Source organism: Drosophila melanogaster, chromosome 3R, assembly GCF_000001215.4.
Source record: "Drosophila melanogaster chromosome 3R".
Lineage (NCBI taxonomy): Eukaryota > Metazoa > Arthropoda > Insecta > Diptera > Drosophilidae > Drosophila > Drosophila melanogaster.
In genome coordinates, this window is record NT_033777.3 from 29,799,530 (window position 1) to 29,818,295 (window position 18,766).

At 51.1% G+C, this 18,766-nt stretch overlaps 7 protein-coding genes across 10 annotated transcripts, besides 1 other annotated feature; 3 read left to right on the top strand and 4 right to left on the bottom strand.

Annotated features, from left to right (window-relative positions):
• Positions 1 to 128: 128 nt before the first annotated feature.
• Positions 129 to 2,055, top strand: Drice (Death related ICE-like caspase). The gene has a single exon (NM_079827.3). It carries the CDS (start codon positions 369 to 371, stop codon positions 1,386 to 1,388), a length of 1,020 nt encoding a protein of 339 aa, NP_524551.2. The 5' UTR covers positions 129 to 368; the 3' UTR covers positions 1,389 to 2,055.
• Positions 2,056 to 2,069: 14 nt separating this feature from the next.
• Positions 2,070 to 3,416, bottom strand: Etfb (Electron transfer flavoprotein beta subunit). 2 transcript variants are annotated; one of them, NM_143470.2, is made up of 3 exons: positions 3,377 to 3,416; positions 3,261 to 3,314; positions 2,204 to 3,130 (listed from the first exon to the last, which is right to left on the bottom strand). In NM_143470.2, exons 2-3 carry the CDS (start codon positions 3,309 to 3,311, stop codon positions 2,420 to 2,422), a joined length of 762 nt encoding a protein of 253 aa, NP_651727.1. In that variant the 5' UTR covers positions 3,312 to 3,314; positions 3,377 to 3,416; the 3' UTR covers positions 2,204 to 2,419. The 2 variants fall into 2 exon arrangements, with proteins under 2 accessions (NP_733307.1, NP_651727.1); NM_170428.2 differs by lacking the exon at positions 3,377 to 3,416 and having other exon boundaries at positions 2,070 to 3,130; positions 3,261 to 3,315.
• A 250-nt stretch (positions 3,417 to 3,666) lies between these two features.
• CG7789 (uncharacterized protein) lies at positions 3,667 to 4,860 on the top strand. Its single transcript, NM_143471.3, has 2 exons — positions 3,667 to 4,151; positions 4,216 to 4,860. The coding sequence occupies exons 1-2, from the start codon at positions 3,773 to 3,775 to the stop codon at positions 4,755 to 4,757; spliced, it is 921 nt and encodes a 306-aa protein (NP_651728.1). The 5' UTR covers positions 3,667 to 3,772; the 3' UTR covers positions 4,758 to 4,860.
• Positions 4,761 to 7,598, bottom strand: ncd (non-claret disjunctional). 2 transcript variants are annotated; one of them, NM_001300663.1, is made up of 3 exons: positions 6,875 to 7,598; positions 6,178 to 6,815; positions 4,761 to 6,118 (listed from the first exon to the last, which is right to left on the bottom strand). In NM_001300663.1, exons 1-3 carry the CDS (start codon positions 7,095 to 7,097, stop codon positions 4,877 to 4,879), a joined length of 2,103 nt encoding a protein of 700 aa, NP_001287592.1. In that variant the 5' UTR covers positions 7,098 to 7,598; the 3' UTR covers positions 4,761 to 4,876. The 2 variants fall into 2 exon arrangements, with proteins under 2 accessions (NP_001287592.1, NP_476651.1); NM_057303.5 differs by having other exon boundaries at positions 6,875 to 7,218.
• Positions 7,282 to 15,518, top strand: ca (claret). Of its 2 annotated transcripts, none has more exons than NM_170430.3 (15): positions 7,282 to 8,073; positions 8,276 to 8,877; positions 8,940 to 9,477; positions 9,760 to 10,292; positions 10,364 to 10,674; positions 10,737 to 11,279; positions 11,335 to 11,638; positions 11,698 to 11,925; positions 11,986 to 12,118; positions 12,179 to 12,294; positions 12,355 to 12,524; positions 12,578 to 12,659; positions 12,727 to 12,960; positions 13,017 to 13,469; positions 13,532 to 15,518. In NM_170430.3, the coding sequence occupies exons 1-15, from the start codon at positions 7,806 to 7,808 to the stop codon at positions 14,900 to 14,902; spliced, it is 5,886 nt and encodes a 1,961-aa protein (NP_733309.3). In that variant the 5' UTR covers positions 7,282 to 7,805; the 3' UTR covers positions 14,903 to 15,518. The 2 variants fall into 2 exon arrangements, with proteins under 2 accessions (NP_733309.3, NP_001287593.1); NM_001300664.1 differs by having other exon boundaries at positions 7,709 to 8,073; positions 13,532 to 15,317.
• Positions 10,942 to 10,996: a mobile genetic element.
• Vps16B (Vacuolar protein sorting 16B) lies at positions 15,392 to 16,922 on the bottom strand. The gene has a single exon (NM_143474.3). The coding sequence runs from the start codon at positions 16,875 to 16,877 to the stop codon at positions 15,534 to 15,536; it is 1,344 nt and encodes a 447-aa protein (NP_651731.1). The 5' UTR covers positions 16,878 to 16,922; the 3' UTR covers positions 15,392 to 15,533.
• A 286-nt stretch (positions 16,923 to 17,208) lies between these two features.
• CG7829 (uncharacterized protein) lies at positions 17,209 to 18,235 on the bottom strand. The gene is made up of 2 exons (NM_143475.4): positions 17,813 to 18,235; positions 17,209 to 17,761 (listed from the first exon to the last, which is right to left on the bottom strand). Exons 1-2 carry the CDS (start codon positions 18,197 to 18,199, stop codon positions 17,387 to 17,389), a joined length of 762 nt encoding a protein of 253 aa, NP_651732.1. The 5' UTR covers positions 18,200 to 18,235; the 3' UTR covers positions 17,209 to 17,386.
• Between the last annotated feature and the right edge of the window lie 531 nt (positions 18,236 to 18,766).

Sequence of the window (18,766 nt, forward strand, 5' to 3'; positions counted from 1 at the left end):
TCCAAGCTTTTAATTTCAAATTATTTTAATATTTTTTAAAACCCATTTAATAATTTTTCCTATATTTATTTACTTTCTTTGTTTACCGTAATCGTGACACGAGGGCTGAAGTGTCATCACCAAATCAGGCGCTATTTGGTGTTTTTCAACTGCCAACAACGGTCTTACAGAATTAAAGACAAAAACGCAATCGACTAAAGTAATTAGTTAATAACTAGCTGTCTTTGTTGCGCGTAAACACGGACTTTCCCCAGAACGAAGCTAATTTGCCCAAGTCGTGCATCCAAGCTTTTCACAGATTTGGAAAAACCTGTTTCGCAGTGCTTGTGACTCATCAGTTTTCGCAGGCTCAAGGAGAGAACTTAGCCATGGACGCCACTAACAATGGAGAATCCGCCGACCAGGTGGGCATCAGGGTGGGCAATCCGGAGCAGCCCAACGATCACACAGATGCCCTGGGCTCCGTGGGATCCGGAGGAGCGGGTAGCAGCGGCCTGGTCGCAGGATCCTCGCATCCTTACGGCAGCGGAGCCATTGGGCAGCTGGCCAACGGGTACAGCTCACCCTCGTCCAGCTACCGTAAGAATGTAGCCAAAATGGTCACCGACCGCCATGCAGCCGAGTACAACATGCGCCACAAGAACCGCGGAATGGCACTGATCTTCAACCATGAGCACTTCGAGGTGCCCACCTTGAAGTCTCGCGCGGGAACCAATGTGGACTGCGAGAATCTGACTCGGGTGCTCAAGCAGCTGGACTTCGAAGTGACCGTGTACAAGGACTGCCGCTACAAGGACATTTTGAGGACAATCGAGTATGCAGCGTCGCAGAATCACAGCGATAGTGATTGCATCCTGGTCGCCATCCTGTCGCACGGCGAGATGGGCTACATCTACGCCAAGGACACACAGTACAAGCTGGATAACATCTGGAGCTTCTTCACGGCCAATCACTGCCCCTCGCTAGCCGGCAAACCCAAGTTGTTCTTCATACAGGCCTGCCAGGGCGACAGATTGGATGGCGGAGTGACCATGCAGCGTTCTCAGACGGAAACCGATGGCGACTCCTCGATGAGCTACAAGATTCCAGTGCACGCCGACTTTCTGATCGCCTACTCGACGGTTCCTGGATTCTATTCGTGGCGCAACACCACCCGCGGCAGCTGGTTCATGCAGAGCCTGTGCGCCGAACTGGCGGCCAATGGCAAGCGGCTGGACATCCTGACCCTGCTCACATTCGTGTGCCAGCGGGTGGCCGTGGACTTTGAGTCCTGCACCCCGGACACTCCGGAGATGCACCAGCAGAAGCAGATACCCTGCATAACCACCATGCTGACGCGCATTCTGCGTTTCAGCGACAAGCAGTTGGCACCAGCCGGACGGGTTTGATGGCTAATGGTATGGATCAAACGGTGGGTACGGCGAGGTGTGTGATAAACCAAGTCGCAATTAAGTTAGAACCTCATGGGCTATCGGCCTTGCAGCATATTTTTTATACAACACTTTTTTAACCTGCCCAATTGCTCGACGAGATTGGTGCCACTGCCCGTTTTATTTTATTTAGGCACAAAGTATCTTTCGATTGACATTTATTAATGTCGCATTTACTCGTCTGTATTTATATTTTTTGGGGTGGGTAGAGTAGATCGATTTAACTTAGAAATCTAAGAGGTTTTTACTCCGGCCAAAATTTTTTGACAATTTTAACTTGCCAACTGAACAAAGACGATCTCAAAATTTTAAATTCTCTACTAAACCTTATCATAGAACAACTTGCGCCTCTTTGATTCTCGATCAGGAATGTCGGCCCACCCTTATCTATATCTACCTTAGACCATTTACAGACAAGACCTTTTTACAATTTTATACACATAGATATCTTTATAGTATAAGCCTGTGTGTCATGGTCGTCCAAAACGAAAACAAACGATTTTAGCCTGTAGTCGAGTGTTTTATGAACAATATATACTATTTCTATGCCATTTGTACTCTTATATAATGCACATTAGCAAATGTTCTCCTTTCAAGTTAACCGCTAATAAATCCGATTGAAAACAATGAGAAATCAATGACCATTGGCTGTTTGCTGTTGACCCTGTCGCCTCTTTTGGGCGCCAAGTTGAGCGGCATTTCCCGAAAAGGTAGCACGCGGAGACGGAAAAATAGACGAGTCCAGCCATTGGCTGACCCTGATCGTACGATTTCAGAGCTTACAATCACTTTATTCTTAGAGCTGGACACAACGAGAATAAATTCCAATTTATAGTTCACTTAAAGCACACGGGTATGGGTTGAATTCAGAGAAATTTAAAGCCTGTCAGCAAATCCGACTCTCCGGCTAGATAAATGCACGTTTCTGATAACTTTCGACTAATTAAAAACGTAGAATATGCGCTCACAATTTTCTAGTTGAGGAACATCTAGATGTGGCCGCCCTCCTTTAGCTTGGCCACCAGGGCATCCACGTCGGCGACGGTGGCGCCGGCCTGGCGCACAGGAGGATCCTCCACGGAGATGACCTCGATGCGGGGCGAGGTGTCCACGCCGAGATCCTTGGCCGTAACCTTCTTCAGCGGCTTCTTCTTGGCCTTCATGATGTTCGGCAACGTGGCGTAGCGAGGGGTGTTCAGCCGGAGATCGGCGCTCAGCACAGCCGGGGTCTTGGTCTTGATTGTCTCCAGGCCACCATCAATTTCACGCGTGATGGTCAGACCGGCGTCTGTCTTCTCGATCTTGTTGCAGAAGGTGCCCTGCGGCCAGTCGAGCACGGCGGCGGTCATCTGGGCCGTTTGGTTGGCATCATCGTCGATGGCCTGCTTGCCAAGGATGACCAGGTCGGCTTTTTCGTCAAGAGCCAACTTGGCCAGAATCTTCGACACGTGGATGGGCTGCAGAAGCTCGTACTCGGCGGCCGGGATCTCTACGTGGACGCCGCGATCGGCGCCCATGGCCAGGGCGGTGCGGATCACCTCCTGCGACTGGGCCGGGCCCACGGAGACGGCGATCACCTCCTCGGCCAGCTTTTTCTCCTTCAGCTTCACCGCCTCCTCCACGGCGATCTCGTCGAAGGGATTCATCGAGTGCTTCACGCCCTGGGTGACCACGCCAGTCTTGTCGGGCTTGACGCGCACCTGGACATGATAAATGTAACCTGAATTAGTTTAATTGCCGCTTAATTAAGGCGATTACGCAAAACAGAGCGCAACAAGTGATAAAAAGACAATGGGACAAGATGCGCAACAGGCGACTTTTCAGGCTCACCTTGACGGCGTAGTCGATCACACGCTTAACTCCAACCAAAACACGCGCCATTTTCTGCCAAATTAGTTATAAAATTGATGAAATTTACGGAAATTTACTGAGTTTCAAGAACTTACCTCTTCAAGATGGAAATGAACTGATTTGTTGGCGGCGGGGGCGCGGGTGGTCCAAAGGTCTTCTCCGGCTACAGCGTTGCCAGACAGAGCAGCCGATTATTTGCAGCTATAAAATGTCCAAATATTCCCGCTGAAATACATTTTTAAATTCATGTATCTTAAAGGACTAACAACTTTAAGCAAAACTAGGAAACATAATTTCTGAAACTGTGGAGTTGATGAATTACGAATTCAACTATTTACGGGGGAGTAGCTAAACTTTGTGCTTTTCGCTCCTCTCTAGCCGCCAACAGCTGTTCTACTTTCACCGCAATCACTTCTCTGCAGCGACGAAAACATCTCATTCCAATCTTGAAAAGATCTCCCGCATCCTTGTCCCATACAAATAAAATAACGATGGCTGCAACTGCTCCGGTAATTATGCGCGTCATGGCGTCCTCGATCAGCACCGCCAAGCGGGCTGGCGGCATCATACGCGACGTGCTCAAGAAGGGTGACCTGGGCATAGTGGACAAGGGCAAGAACGATCCGCAGACGGAGGCAGATCGCTCTGCCCAGCGTTGCATTATCGCCTCCTTGGCCAAAAAGTTCCCCACCGTCAAGATCATTGGCGAGGAGGGTGGATCCGATCTGAATGTCTGCGACGACTGGCTGGTGAACGAGTTGGATGAGGAATTCCTGCAGCACAGTTGCCCCGCTGAGTGGAAGGATGTCAAGCCCGAGGACTTTGTCATATGGGTAGATCCCCTAGACGGCACAGCGGAGTATACACAGGGTGCGATCTGGAGATACCTGTAGAGCTCCTTATATAAAACTAAATGTTCTCCTTTCATCCGCAGGACACGTTGAACACGTGACCGTCCTGATCGGCATAGCCGTGAAGGATGCTGCTGTGGGCGGCATCATTCATCAGCCATTCTACCAACAGCCCGATGGCGAAATGGGTCGCACCATTTGGGGCCTGAAGGGTCTGGGCACGGGAGGATTCACGGCAGTCCCCGCGCCAGCCGGCCAGTTCATCATAACCACCACTCGCTCGCATTCCAATGCCCTGCATCAGCAAGCCCTCAACGCATTCGCATCCACAGAAGTTCTGAAAGTCGGAGGCGCTGGGTTCAAAGTGCTCCAGCTGCTGGAGGGAAAGGCCCACGCGTACGTCTTCGCCACGCCGGGCTGCAAGAAGTGGGACACCTGCGCACCCGAGGCCGTTCTAGAGGCCCAGGGCGGCTGCCTCACCAACATCAACGGCGAGCACTACGCCTACAATGCGGATGTGGAGCACGTGAATCGACAGGGAGTGCTGGCCAGCCTGGGACAGGACCATGCCGCGCTGGTGGAAAAGATTCCCGCCGAGGTGCGGGCAGCAGTGGGAGCCAAGTGAGATAGCTTTGAATTCCAGCACTTTATTAGTTTATTTGCACTAAAAGTAAACACACATAAATTAAGCAATAACAGGTTAGAAATTTGAAAATTGTTAAAACTGGGCTCAGAATGCATTCTTTATTTATCGAAACTGCCGCTGTTGTTGCTCTGTGTGCTGCTGTTGGCCACCGAGTTGTTCAGGTAGCGATTCCGCTTGGCCTTGGTCATTTTGCAGGAGTTTACGGAGGCCGCGAAGCGCAGCGACTTGACGGACTCTTGGAAACAGTCTTGGAACGGCGAGACGTTGATGAACATAAGCGTTTTCGAGTTGCCGCCCAGCGAGGGCATCAGCAGGTGCGTCAGCTTGGAGTTCCTGTACGGGATGTGGTCCTGCTTCTGCAGCAGCGCCAGGATTACGTTGGTGAGCTCCGATAGCGAGCGATTGATGTTCTTTGTCTCGGTCATCCGGGTGCTCGTCTTGGGAGACTCAGAGCCGGCCAAATCCACCAGGTTTATGGAACCCACGGAGATCTCTTGCTTTTCGGCATGGCGTCCGATGAGCTCAAGCTTGGTAACCGCGTGGGAACGAGAGGAGCGCTCGTTGCCAGCTGTCGAGGCGGTGGCACGGTTCATCTTGGCCGTGTGCATGAGGTGGCGCAGGTGATTTGGATCCAGAACCGTCTCCTCCGTTATGTTGGACACGTAGATGTCGTTCTTGTTGTTCTTGGCCATTCGAATCTCCATGTCCTTCTGCTCGTTGCTCAGCAGATCGTAGAGCACCTCGTTGTAGATCTCCAGAAAGGTGGCCTTGATCTCGTACTCCCAGCCCAAGTTGCGATATCCCCGGATGGAGTCGAAGAGCAGATCCACCGTGCGCGGTATGACGCCCACACTCTCCGGCACTCCGTCCATTGTGTAGGTCTTGCCACTGCCCGTCTGTCCGTAGGCAAAGATGCAGATATTGTAGCCATCCAGGGCCGACTGGATGAGCGGCGAGACCATCTCGAAGATGTCCGACTGCGAGGAGAGCGGGTGGAAGACCTGGTCGAATGAGAAGATCTGCTGGCCCATCTTGCTTTTGGCCTGTGCGTCAATGCTCTGCAGCTCCACGGTGGACTCGTCGTGATAGGTCCAGGTGCAACACATACGGTTCTCCTCGGACTCCAGCGGCGGTCGTATTCGACAGAAGACCCGGATGTTGCCGCGCAGGTCCATGACCGTGTTGTGCAGCTCTTTGCGCTCCATGTTCGACTGGAAGAGCTGCTCTTTGCAGGTCTCCAGCTCGGCGGCCTGCTGCTCATTGCAGCGCAGGAGTTCCTCGGTGCGCTGGCGCAGATGCACCACTTCTGTGCTTAGAGCAGCATGCTCCGTTTTTACTTTCTGCAACACACACATTGTTGTTACATTTAACCTGGGTTTCTGTTTACTTGAGTACTCACCTCATGTATTGCTTGCAGCTCGGATAGCTCCTCTTTGGTCCTGCCCAGCGTCGATGTGATTGTTTCAATTTTGGCGGTATGCTGCTTCACCTGCCTCTGAAGACACTCGTTGTCGCTCTGGGTGTTCTTCAGCGAGGACTCCGTCTCGATAAGCTTGTTCTGCGTCTCCTCCAGTTGCTGAGGCATGGACTCCAGCTCGCCCATGTCCTCTGTTTGCTTTTCGTACTTTGTCTTAAGCACCTTGTGCTTCTCTAGCAGATCGTGGAAGCGGGCCTTGAAGTCGTAGGGAGCGATGCGCTTGGGAGCAGCAGCCGCGGCTCCTGACGAAGCTGCTGCTCCTGTTCCTGCTGGTTTCTTGGCGGCTGCTCCTCCTGCAGCCCGTGGAGCAGGACGCGTTACTGGTGGTCTTTTGACAGCTGTTGCTGTTATTGACGAAGGCGCCGCAGGACGCACTAGTCGCTGGCTGGAAACAGTGAGTGCACCGCCCAGGCGGGATACTTTGCTGGGAATGCTGGGCAATGAAGGAGCAGCCGCAGTGCGCTTGTTACCACGCAGTTCGTTGATGTCGCAAGCGCTACGGCTACGTCTCAGCTTGGCCCGGTGGCCCAACTTCATGGGCTCTGGGGAGGCGGCACGTGCTATCGGAAATTAGCAAGGACTTAAGGTGAATTCTTTGGAAGGATGCTTCTTTACTCACCTCCTCCTCCGCGACGCTCCAGCACCTGGGGCAGATTGTTGAGGTCCCTTGAGAGGGGCGGCAATAAGTTGCCGCAGTATGTCTGGTTGGCATTGACATTGAAGGCGCCTGCTCCAGCGGCTCCACCTCCCAATCCTGCGCGAATTCGATCTGTGGGCAGCACGGTTTTAATCGGCATTTGGGGTTTCTTCAGGCCCGACGGTTTCGGTAGCCGGGATTCCATCGCCAACTGTGTTGTGCCTAACTTAGAAGATACGTCTGCCTCCTTGCAACCGATTTTATCAATTAGTTTTGCGTTGTTGACAAGCGACGCCGTCGATTCCCGCCGTTATTTTTGATTGCAGGGATGCTCTGGGGCAGTGTGACCATTTGTCGGGAGAGTACGGCGTTGCCAGCCAAGACGACTTCCAGTTTGTCAATCAGATGTTTTCAGTGCTGCAGCTTTGGCCCTCGGGCACAAATTTTCGCCTTGACTCGTGCATCCCGCAGGTTTTCGGCGCGTGAAACTCACCCAAGCGGGTGTGAAATACGGTGGCTGTTGCATTCGAACCGTTCATTTTGTGGAAAAGTCGCGGCGGACTGTTCAACAGCCTGAAGAGTGAAGTCTTGTGCGCAGCACTAGTGTCGTTGCCGGACGGTTGCGGCAATCCGGGGCGAACTTCTTGAAAGCGTTTTGCTTTCTTTTTGCGAGCTTGTGCGGTGTGAAGGAAGGCCGCGCTATTCTGAAATTTATTTGTTGCCTCGAAAAAGCTGTGGAAATTGCGTTCCAGTTGGAAAGCAGTTGCGTGATCGGGTCGTTGCCAGACCGGCCGCAGGTCTCACGCGACCATCTCTAGTTTGTTTTCATTCGGATTGGAAAAGGCTCGTTCCCATCGAACTGATTTTGTGAATTTTAAAATTGGCTTCCCCCACGTCCGCCAATCCCCCCGAGATGTCGGGGCAGGCGGAGCTCAAGGAGCTGGGCATGTTCGAGCTGCGCCCGCTGATCACTAACATCAGCTGCAAGCTGTCCGCGGTGACAGCGGGGCTGGACGAAAAGCGACAGTTCCTATGCCTCGTTTCTGAGGAAAACGAGATCCTGCTGCGCTACATAAGCGCCGCCTCCGGCCAGGAGGTGGTCAAGATGATATCCTGGTTCCGCAACCGCGTCATCCACGACGTCTGCTTCGATCCGGCGGGCGTTTGGCTGCTGGTGCTATGTGAGTTTCAGCGTATGATGGCATGAGCACCACCCACTTTTTTGTGTTGGGTGGGTGGTTGCTGTGGTGGTGCTGCTAAAATTACTTTGCCCCCATGTGTGCGTGTATGGTTATTGATTTTCTGCTGCCTCCCCTTTGTTTTGATTTAACGATCGAATGGAGTCCTTGCTCAAACACCACTTATCCACTGCTCTGTCAACAGGTTTCGACAACACACTGCACATCGTGCCCGCCCTGGCGTTGGTGGACAAGGCCCATGGACTGTCCGCCTGCTCGCTCTACAGCACCACCCAGGTCACCTCCTACATCATCCCCTTTGTGGGCCCCCACGAGTGTCCCAACTCCAAAAAGTGCCCCAATCACTCCACCGGTCTGGAAGAGTCCACGGCGGAGCCAATGGATCAGTTGGCTGAGAACCTAGAGCAGGCCAGGTTGCAGGAAGGCGAAGAGGAGGAGCCTCTTGGCCACGACCTGCCCGAGCACATGCTGGTGCGAAATAGCGGAACTGAGGATGCAGTGCAGCCACTGCCGCAGCAGCAGCAGACGATCGATACCACCGGCAATAGCCAGGTGATGGCAGCCTCTTTCATGGCGTCCAAGACCTGCCCCTATCCCTTGTCCGTCGTCTGGTGGAAGACCAACAGTGGACAGAATAGGGCCATTATCGGCTACTCGGATGGCTCCATCTGCTTTGTGGGCCTGAGTCCCAACTGCCCCATGATTGCGAGCACTGCCATCGAAAACGGATCTGTGATGCGCCTGGTTATCTGCAAAGATAAAGCCTACGATGGTGTTATGCTGCTGGTAAGGAACTATTCTACTAATATAGATTTCCAGATGATAGAATATGGTTTACCGTCTTTCAGATAACTTCCTCCCTGAAGCAGCAGTACAAACTTTTGCTGGAGCAAAAGGCAATCAAATACGTCTATCCCGGAGACAGTTCCCCGACAACCCGCGAGGGCGCCTGGCAGATCGTGATGTCCGTGCAGGACAAGCATCAGAGTGCGGCGACAGGCGCCCGACAAAGCAATAGTTCCGATCCGGCCTCGGACAGTAGCCAACTGGAAGAGGATGTGTTCGCGCCTCCGTCCAGCGATGATGTGGTATGCAGTGGTCCAGGAGCAGCCAACTCAGACCCGTCCACTGTTTCGGCATCCGCAGAGGCAGCCACTGCAGACGTGCCTCCACCACCGGCGCCGCCTTCGTACAGTGAGGCAGTGGCTAGGCAATCCGGTGACCAAGGCGGCGTTCGCTTCCAGCAACAACAGCTGCCAGCGGGCAGCATGGATGGCATTCTGCCCGCCACGAGAGCCCGACTGGCTTCGCTCAAGAGTCTGGGATCGAAGAAGCTGCAGGCCATCAAGATGCGACTTTCCGATCAGCGGCAAAAGTTCGATGAATGTGCGTAAGCTGACGTAACAAGATATACGTTTTTCTACTCCCTACTTTAACATATTTTCTCGCCTACATTGTGTTTATATTTGTTAATTTAATTGCCGTTTTATTGTGAATTTTTCATTTTTTTTATTGGTGTGCAGTTTTAAGAGAACTGTTGCATCTTTTGAAGCGTCGCTTGCGTGGTGAGTTTGCACAACTCTCACACTTGACAGACCAAGTAGAAACAGCTCGAGACTTGCAATCCCATGTAATGATATCAAAAGTAATCCATTCCCTCTGTTCCAGTTATGCCGGACTCCACGATGGGCTCGTTTGCAATCATGGATTCGCCGTCGGTTACGCCGGAGCCCCTAGGCACCACCTCCGGATCCTTTTACAACATACAGAACCTGCGCAGCACCTTTCTGCTGAGTGCCCTGCACAGCAATAGCCACAGCTTGACCGTGCACAGCATCGACATCAGCCTGAAGCCGCTGTTCGTTTACAAGATACCCAAGCACACCCAGGAAATACTCATTAGCTCCAACATACTCTACGGCATACACTACGTGGACCTGCACTGCCGCAGCGATTCGGACCACTTCACGGCGGCATCGTTGCTGGACGACCCGCTAGTCGCGAACACGGAAAAGGAGAACCGCGACGCGGACATTGAGAAGGTGGATCAGTCGGATGTGAGTGCCCAGAAGAGCGATTCGACGAGCGCAACCACCACAGCCACATCGAGCCTAGATCAAAGCGACATGCCCAGTACTGCCATCAATGCCGTGTCCGTGATCAGCAGCGCAATGGCCTCCCTGCATACCTCCGACGAAGATGTGAGTTGAAGGCGCTTTCAAAGACCTGTACGATTACGAGTCCCTAATAAACACTCTTTTGATTTCGGCAGCGCTTTAATAATCTGGCTCAGCTAGGTCTCTTCCGCTTCGAGAATGAAACTGTGCTGCATTTATATCAGATGGCACAGTATCGCAATCCCTCCGCCGAACCAGAGACGCTTACCAAAGAGGAGAAGGCCAAGGCTTTTGAGCTAAAGGATATCCACACGCCCATGGACTACATCCAGTTCTACGAGACGGCGGATGTTAGCAGTGAGTTTTCTCTGCGGCAAATGGAGATTATGCAGTCCGAGTTTCCGAAAATTAACTACGATCCAAGCTATGTGATCACCAATAAGAATGTGTACACCATACAGCTGAAGTAAGTTTTGAATTGGTTGCTACGCTCGAAATCGCTTACTGAATTGAAATTACTTTTTGCAGAAAGGAGCCGTTCGAATTGTTCCTGGATGCCGCATTGCAGAACGAGTTCAACCAGTGCCGCGACTTCTGCAACACCTTCGACCTCTCCTTCGAGCAGTGCATCGAGTTTGCCGGGGATTACCTGCTCAGGCGGAAGAAGATCACTCAGGCTCTGCTCACGTACAACAAAGCGCGGGTGAAACCAATACGCACAGCCTTGAAACTGGCCATGTATGGACACACCTACGCTCTAATGCAGCTAAGTGCTATGGCCCTCAAGTCCACATATCTGCTGCGCTCGCGGTACTTAGGTCATCCGCTGCTCAAGGGTATTTTGGGAGACATTACGTATCGTCACTCGGAGGATGTCCGTGTAATCTTGCCCGAGAAACATGAGGAGGAGGATGTGAACAGCGGTGTTTTCTGCAGCGATTATCATTATGGCGTGGACGAGTCAATTAGCGCGCTTCAGATGTCGCCTTCTTCGCAGTTCCATTTGGCCAACTTGTTGCTCATCACGTTGGCCGAGAAGGCGGTAAACGATAAGAACTATATTCCGCTGTGGTAGGTGCATAAGAGCTTGCTTTTCGAACCCAGTGTAACTATTATTTTGTTGCAGGAACTTTCTGGTGACCAATAGCAAATATCACACCAACATGACGAGCATTGTTCTCTGCCAAAGTGGACTCTTCTCGTCGGCCATTATACTGGCTAAGATACGGGGCGTATGCCTGGATACTTTCAATGCCCTGATCAGCGTGGTGGCCCAGGAGTTTGGATGGTACAACGAGCTGAACGTCTGCCTGTACAATCTGAGCGAGAATATATTTTTGGAGACAATAACTTACTTGCCGCATGTATCCATGGATTACTTTGCTTTCATTCAGGAGAAGTTGCATCATATAAGACCGTGTGTGTTGCAGGTAATGACTATTTTTCTACATCTTCAACAGTTTACTTACGTAAAATAATTATCTTTCAGCGCCTGTCGAAGCAACTGAATCCTTTTTCTCCCGCTCTGAGACCCATTGTGTCCCATAATAGTGACTGCGCCATGTCAAACGATAACAATCCGCAGTTGTTTGAGTTCTGCAAGAGTCTAATTGAAACCTATCTGGCAGTGCTTATACATATGGAATCCCAGCGAGTAAAGTATGACTCTATTGTAAATGCTTTATCCAATTTCCGCATCAACTATGAAGACAATCAGGCAAGTATTTAGGACATTTTCCAATCATCCCTCATATCTAATTTGTTTGAAATCCTTTAGTTCGCCATTGAATCATCACGCTTCAAACCGATCTCAGCTGGTTGTGCCTACTGCGCCTGTGTTGTGGATGGTACCGCCTACTTCTGGGGCTCCAGCGGCATTCCCAGCTATTACAGTGCTCAGAAGTCCACGGGTTCGTACGATGATTTATAAATATTCAGTTGGTATATATTAAAAACTTTTTTTTTTTCAGAGCCACCTGAGCCTGCGCACGCCGTAAAAAGTCTAGATCTCCTCTCGCAGCTCAATTTGCAGGTGCACGCTATCAAGTGCGGTCGTCAGCACACACTTATTTTGACTAATAATGGCGTAGGTTTTTCAAACACGATACCCAATGGCCTCTAAATTAACTGACTCTGCTATTTGCAGCTCTATTCCCTGGGAAACAACAACCTTTGCCAACTGGGCATAGGACGCCACATGCAGATGGCCTTGCAGCCGATGCTGGTGACGGCATTGGACGGCATGAACATAACGATGCTCGAGGCGGGACAATATCATAATGCGGCTGTGGCCGATGGGAAGCTCTATATGTGGGGGTGAGTTAAGAAACCCTGTCTAGTGAACTTTGTTTTTAATGATCCGCTTGCAGATGGGGCATCTATGGGCAGCTTGGACAGGGAAGCTGCGAGAATATAGCTACACCACAACTAGTCAGTTTTTTCAAATTTAAGGTGCGTCATTTAATCCATATGCACTTTATAGTCTTGCTACATTGACACATGCCTCTCAATGTTGCAGAAAATTTTACAAATATCGCTAGGGCATGCGCACACCTTGGTGCTGTGTGGAGCACCCAACAGCCACATGGAGGCTAACCACTGCGGCAACGAGCTCTTCGTGTTCGGCTCCAATCACTTTGGCCAGCTGGGCACCGGCAATAGTGACCATGGCGACACCAAGACGAACCTGCCTGTGCGCCTGGAAGTGGGCGACTGCAGCCTAAGACTGATACACACCAAATTTTTTACCAATGTAAGTGTTCAGCAATTACAGATGGGATCCAAGCTACATTCTAAAATCCCCCACAGTTAGCTGTAGACGAACAGGATCGTCTGTTCACTTGGGGAAGCTCGCCGCAGGCCTTGCGTCTGGCCAATCAGATCAAGCGGCGTGCCAATGCCAAGCAGAAGATGGAGGAGAATCAGCAGCGGGAGCTGTTGAGCAAGCAACTGGAGGCTACCCTGCTGCCGGCACCCATCCCGAGTACCAGCACTCTGGTGGAGCCCACCACATCATATGCGGCGGTGGTGGCCGGCTCCACTCCGAAGTCCAGCGTCAGCGACACCAAAGATTGCCAGGACGTGCAGAACGAGGCTGCGCCATCAGACGCTACGGAAACAATTGCACCGGCGTCTGCAAAAGCGGCGCCACCGCCAGTGCCCGTGGCTTCTCCGCCAGTTCTTGTCCCAGAACCGGATCCCACGGAGCACCTGACGCCCCATCTAGTGGACACCAGCGAGGTGGCAGGACGAATCCTGCAGGTAATTTATGACAGAGTGCAGCCATGGCTTGCTTTTTTAATTTGAAATCTCCTTTTTTATAGATCTCCAGTGGCTTGTTCCACTTCTGCCTGATCTCGTCCAGCTGCACACTCTATACGTGGGGCAAGAACCTGGAACACCAACTCGGCACCGAGGACAAAGATCGAAGGGCGGTGCTTAAGCCCTCGCCCATCGACAGCATCGAGCGTCCGATGTACGTAGACTGTGGTTCGGATTTCACGCTGGTCATGACCACCGATCACGTTGTGCGTGCCTTCGGCGGCAACTCGAACGGTCAGTGCGGTCGGGACTTGGGGCCCAGTGTGGAGAGGATGCGTCAGAGGGTGGTGTGCCTTCCAGCGACCAAGCGTCTGGTGCGATTCGAGAGCCAGTGCGTGGAAGTACCGGTGGAGATCAATCTGCCGAGACCGCGCATTCGACTAGACCAGGATCCGGTCAGATACCTTAAGGTTATGCCACCATATCAGCCGCATTTCTTGCAGCCGGCAAACATAAGCTTCGATCAGCACTGCTCGGTGGGCACTCCGAACTACAAAAGCAGCACGGAGCACGCGGCCACCGGTCAGGACTCGGACGACATGCTGAGTAGCCTCGAAAACCTGAGTCAGAACGATGCCAGCTTCTCTTACAATGCTCCTGTGCTGGGCGACGCCCACAGTTCGCTGGACATGGACTACACACCCGAGGAGCAGAGCTACGTGCCGCTGCCAGAACAGGCAGTTGGATCTGGTATGCCCGCGAATGCAGAGCAGTTGCTGGGCCGCGACGATGACGATGGCAGCACCTACACTCAGAGCACCGAGGGAATGGGAGAGTCGTCGCTGCAGCATCTGCGCCACTACATCCATTACTGTCTGTACGCCTTTCACGGGTTGTATAATCCCGACAAGATTGGCGAGTGCGCCCGTCCACATCGCAACGAGTACCGCATACGTATCTGCATGCTCAACTTTCGCTTCGTAGAGGCCTTCCGGCTGTGCCTGCAAAGCTGCGGTTCCGCCCAGCGCACCCTCAAGTTGTTTGAGTACTTCAGCAAGGACACGGGCTATGTGCCGCTGAGGAGAACCGACCTAAAGCACCTCATCTACCACCTGTGTCTGCACTTCCTGGAACGCAAGTTCGATATGCTGGAGTGCGAGCGGTTCTTCATGGGCGACCTGGACTACTATCTGCTGGAGCTGGCCTACGTGTTCTACTTCAACAACAACAACTCGACGCTGGAGCAGAATCTCAACCAGAAGTTCAAGCAGCTCATCGCGGCTGCGGACAGCAATCAAGCGGCCACGTCCGCCGGCCAGGAGCTCGAGCAGCTGCAGGACACCGATGTCATATTCGATAGCTTTACGGTCAAGTTCAAGACGATCCTGTGCCAGCGCCTGCTCAGCTACTCGGACTGCGATGCTGCCAATTAGCAGTGGCTGGGCCCTGGAGCTTCGTTTCCGGTTCAGATCCTGGATCCTCTGAAATTTCGTTCAACACGCATCAGTTGAGGGCCCGTCTGTCTTGTTTAATATGTTTCGTTATGAGTTCTGACCTAGAACCGAGGACTGCCCCCAGCACACACAACCCCAGACTCACAGACTCCCGGACTCCCAACTCCTAGAACCCATCTTCCCTTACATTTTTACGCGTAACTATATATATATACCATAATTGTTGTTTGCGGTTATTTATACATCAAATGCTTTTTACAGCGCTGTTATTTAAACGAAATATTTAAGACAAACAAATTGTTTAAAGAATCCAATTTTTGTAACGCTTTGTTTGCCATTGGCCACGCCTGCTTTTATTTGTTTACTCAATAAACTACACAAAAATCTGAGACCGAAGGAAAGTAATCCAAAACTGCTCATCGAACAGATCAACGGAGGCTGCAGGATATACACATGAAACATACAAATGATACAAATTTTTGTTTTTTATTCGATATTCAGCTTGTGATTTGCAATTATTTAATAAAACCAGAGTAGTAGTAATATAATTATATACACATATAAATGATTAACAATAAAATACGTTTATACAAGTAAAAGAAAGTCAATTTTACAACTTGAGCTTGATGTTGTCCGTAGTCCATCGCTTGCTCTGGAGGCTTTTCAGCGCATTCTCGCAGTAGAACTGCTCCTCGGATCGCTCGGGCAGGGTGTCCTTGAGCTGCTGTAGCTCCTGCTGCTGCTTCAACCCGGCCATGGCATCTATGACCGCCTTGATGCACTTCACCCGCTGGGCTAGCGCCAGTTTCTCAACGCTGTTGCCCATCTTGGAGAGGAATAGCTGAAGGACGGTCGAGGGAGCCTGCAGCTCGTACAGCCGGAGCACGGCCAGCGTCAGATCGAAGCTGATGTGAAACTGTTTGGTCTTCAGCGGATGCCAACTGGGCACCCGCTCAAATATGCACTCCAGATCCGCATAAGCCTGTGCCTGCGCCCTTTCATTGAGCGCCGTCCACTCGTACTGGGCCGGCGATATTTGCTGGTCGGCGGCAAAACGCTGAGGTGACACTGGTTTGAGCATATCCTGCTCTTTCCAATTGCTGTTCACCTGGCAGCAAGCATAGAGCACTTCCACTGGAGTGGGTTGATCCCGAAGCAGCTTGCCGAGCGCGCTATCCTTCTCCATTAGCTGCTGCATCTTGAGGGCAGCGTGAAAAACCTGCTCGTAGAGAGGTATTACACCCACTCCCGCTGTGGCATAGGCATCCACCAAAAGCTGGAGGTGTTTCTTCCTGGTGCTCGTATCTCCGGAAGCGAGCGCTGCCTGAAACTGCTTAAGAGCCGCCTCCTGGTGGCGTCCAAATAGCTGCAGTAGCTCAATATGGCCCGCCAGGTCGCCACTTTCCTTCAGGTAACTCAGATACTGCTCCAAGGCCTTGGGTCTCTCCCTCAGAATGCCATGAAACTGCGTGGTATTCAGAGTTCTCTTGAGGAAGAGCAACACTGTAATGACGGCATGCCCACCACCTTGTGCCATCAGGGTGTCCAGCAGCTGCTGCTTCTCATGCAGCGACTTGAACATCTCCAAGGGCGCAGTCTTTCCTTGCAGCAGCTTCTGTGCAGTGGCTTCTAGATTGGGGCTGTACAGGGTGCTCTGAAGCTGTCGGCGCAGCAGCTTCAGCTCCTCCTCCGGCGAGACACCCTTGGGCAGGACCCTGTCGTCCAGCGCCTGTTCCTGCAGCACCAGTTTCAATGCCTCCTCGCTCAGAATGGATTTGATCGAGAGATTCAGGGCGACACTGTTATTGAAGCTGGCCTCCGAAATGGTGTCGTCGGCGAGGATGCCATTGCTGACCAGATCCGGGGCGAGGTCCACCTCGTCTTCGTCGTCGAAGCTGAACGCTGCGCGAGAGGATCGGTTCCAATAGCTTTCGCTGTCCAATTGCAGGTCCATTGTTATTATTCGTTATTAAATGTAAGGTTCTATTTTGTGACGACCAGTGTGGCTGCGCTAATGAATTTACCGTTTAATGCACAGACATGGTCGCACTATTTTCGGCTATTCAAATATTTAAAAATAGTTTCAGTGAAATCCGTTATGAAAAAGCTGTTAATTGTTTATAATCTTCGTTGAATCAAACGATTGACACAGAAAATTAAGCAATTTAGAATTTAGAACTTCTTTCCAAATTGGCTAGAAACGGGAACGCATTTGATTTGTGCAATAAACTAGCAACGGCTAATTCAGCAGAACATCAAGTTTCATCATAAACTCTTTTCGCTTTCTTTTATTCACAAATAGTTGGCTTTTAATGAACCTTAAAGTTTTTATTATTTTGTACGATTAAATCCGCGTAGATTTTTTCACTTTAAGCGAGAAAGCATTTACGTGCACGTTTTTATGCGTCTTTCATGGGTGCCAACTGCTAAAATAGTGAAACTGCCCGAATCAAGTATGTTGCATTACTTTGACTTATTCAAGACCTGGTCTAGCCAGGGATGCAGTGCATCGAGGCGGGAGTAGACTCCCGGCTTGTCCGCCAGGGCGCACCCCACTCCCCACGACACGATGCCCACCAGCTGCTCCCTCACCGACAAGGGTCCACCGGAGTCCATCTGGCAGGCATCCGTGCCGCCCTTGAGGTAGCCTGCACAGAGCATCCGATCCGTCACAGTTTTGCCCAGTAGGTTCCTGCAGGCGGTCTGATTCACGATCGGCACTCGGGCATATCTCAGACTGTCCGAGGGAGGACCATTCATGGACTTAAATCCCCAGCCGGCAATGGTGGCATAGGTGCCTTCGGCTACTCTCTCTGGGTTTATGGGAATGGCCTTTACCTACAGAGCAAATTGCTGAACTAACTCATTTTAGCTGAGAGTATTTCAAACCTTTCTAGATAGTGTTAGGTTTTTGGTCAACCTGATGATACCGATGTCATAGTCCATGGTCTTGGGATTGAAATTCTCGTGGACTTGCAGGTCAGCGACCGAGAACAGTTCCCCATCTTTTCGGTAGCGCGACGTTCCGCCGACCTTAACTTTCAGCAGGCGATGTGGCACTCCGTTCAGACAATGGCCAGCCGTTAGGATGGTGTGGTTATTTATTATGGAGCCGCCACAATGGTGGATGCCGTACAGTTGGATGGACACTATGTACGGAATGTTGGCGATATCGGCTGGGAAGCCACCGACTATGCGTGGATCTGGGCGACTCTCCAGAGATAGACACCCAGAAGCCTGGAGGAGAAGCAATTTCCACCATAACTTGTACATCATTCGCAGTTAAACGGAGAAAGAATCGCTTTAAAGTAGGAATGTGCGGTCTTTGGATCGCACCTTAAGTACGGAAGAACGTGAAAAATAATGAGAAAAAGCATTTCAATAAGTGCCCATTACTTTGTAATTAGGAAGAGGTTTCGTTTATCTCGCAACTGTTTCAGCTTCGCCGACAGACAGAATATACAATATATGTAACTAAGCTCCGTTCGTGCCGTCAGTTATTAAGAGCCGGACTAATTAAAGTTCAAAATAGTTGAAATGCGAGGAAAGAATGGACCAAATGGATTAAATTAGGGAATACTTAACTACCAAGTAGGTGCTCCAAGGGGCCACTTACCTAGCAATCTGCCATGAATCATCTTTCAATAACTAGGGCTTTCTTCGGTCCGATTCTCCTCGCTTTTCACAAATGTATATCATTTGAATAGCATTAATGGCCAAATCTGGCCTCCACTCATCTATTGTTTGCCCAATTTGTTATCAAAGCACGACCCGTTTTCTCGGCGAACGGACTCGGCCAACTGATTTGCATTGGCTTGACCCATAAATTTGGAAATCAAACAC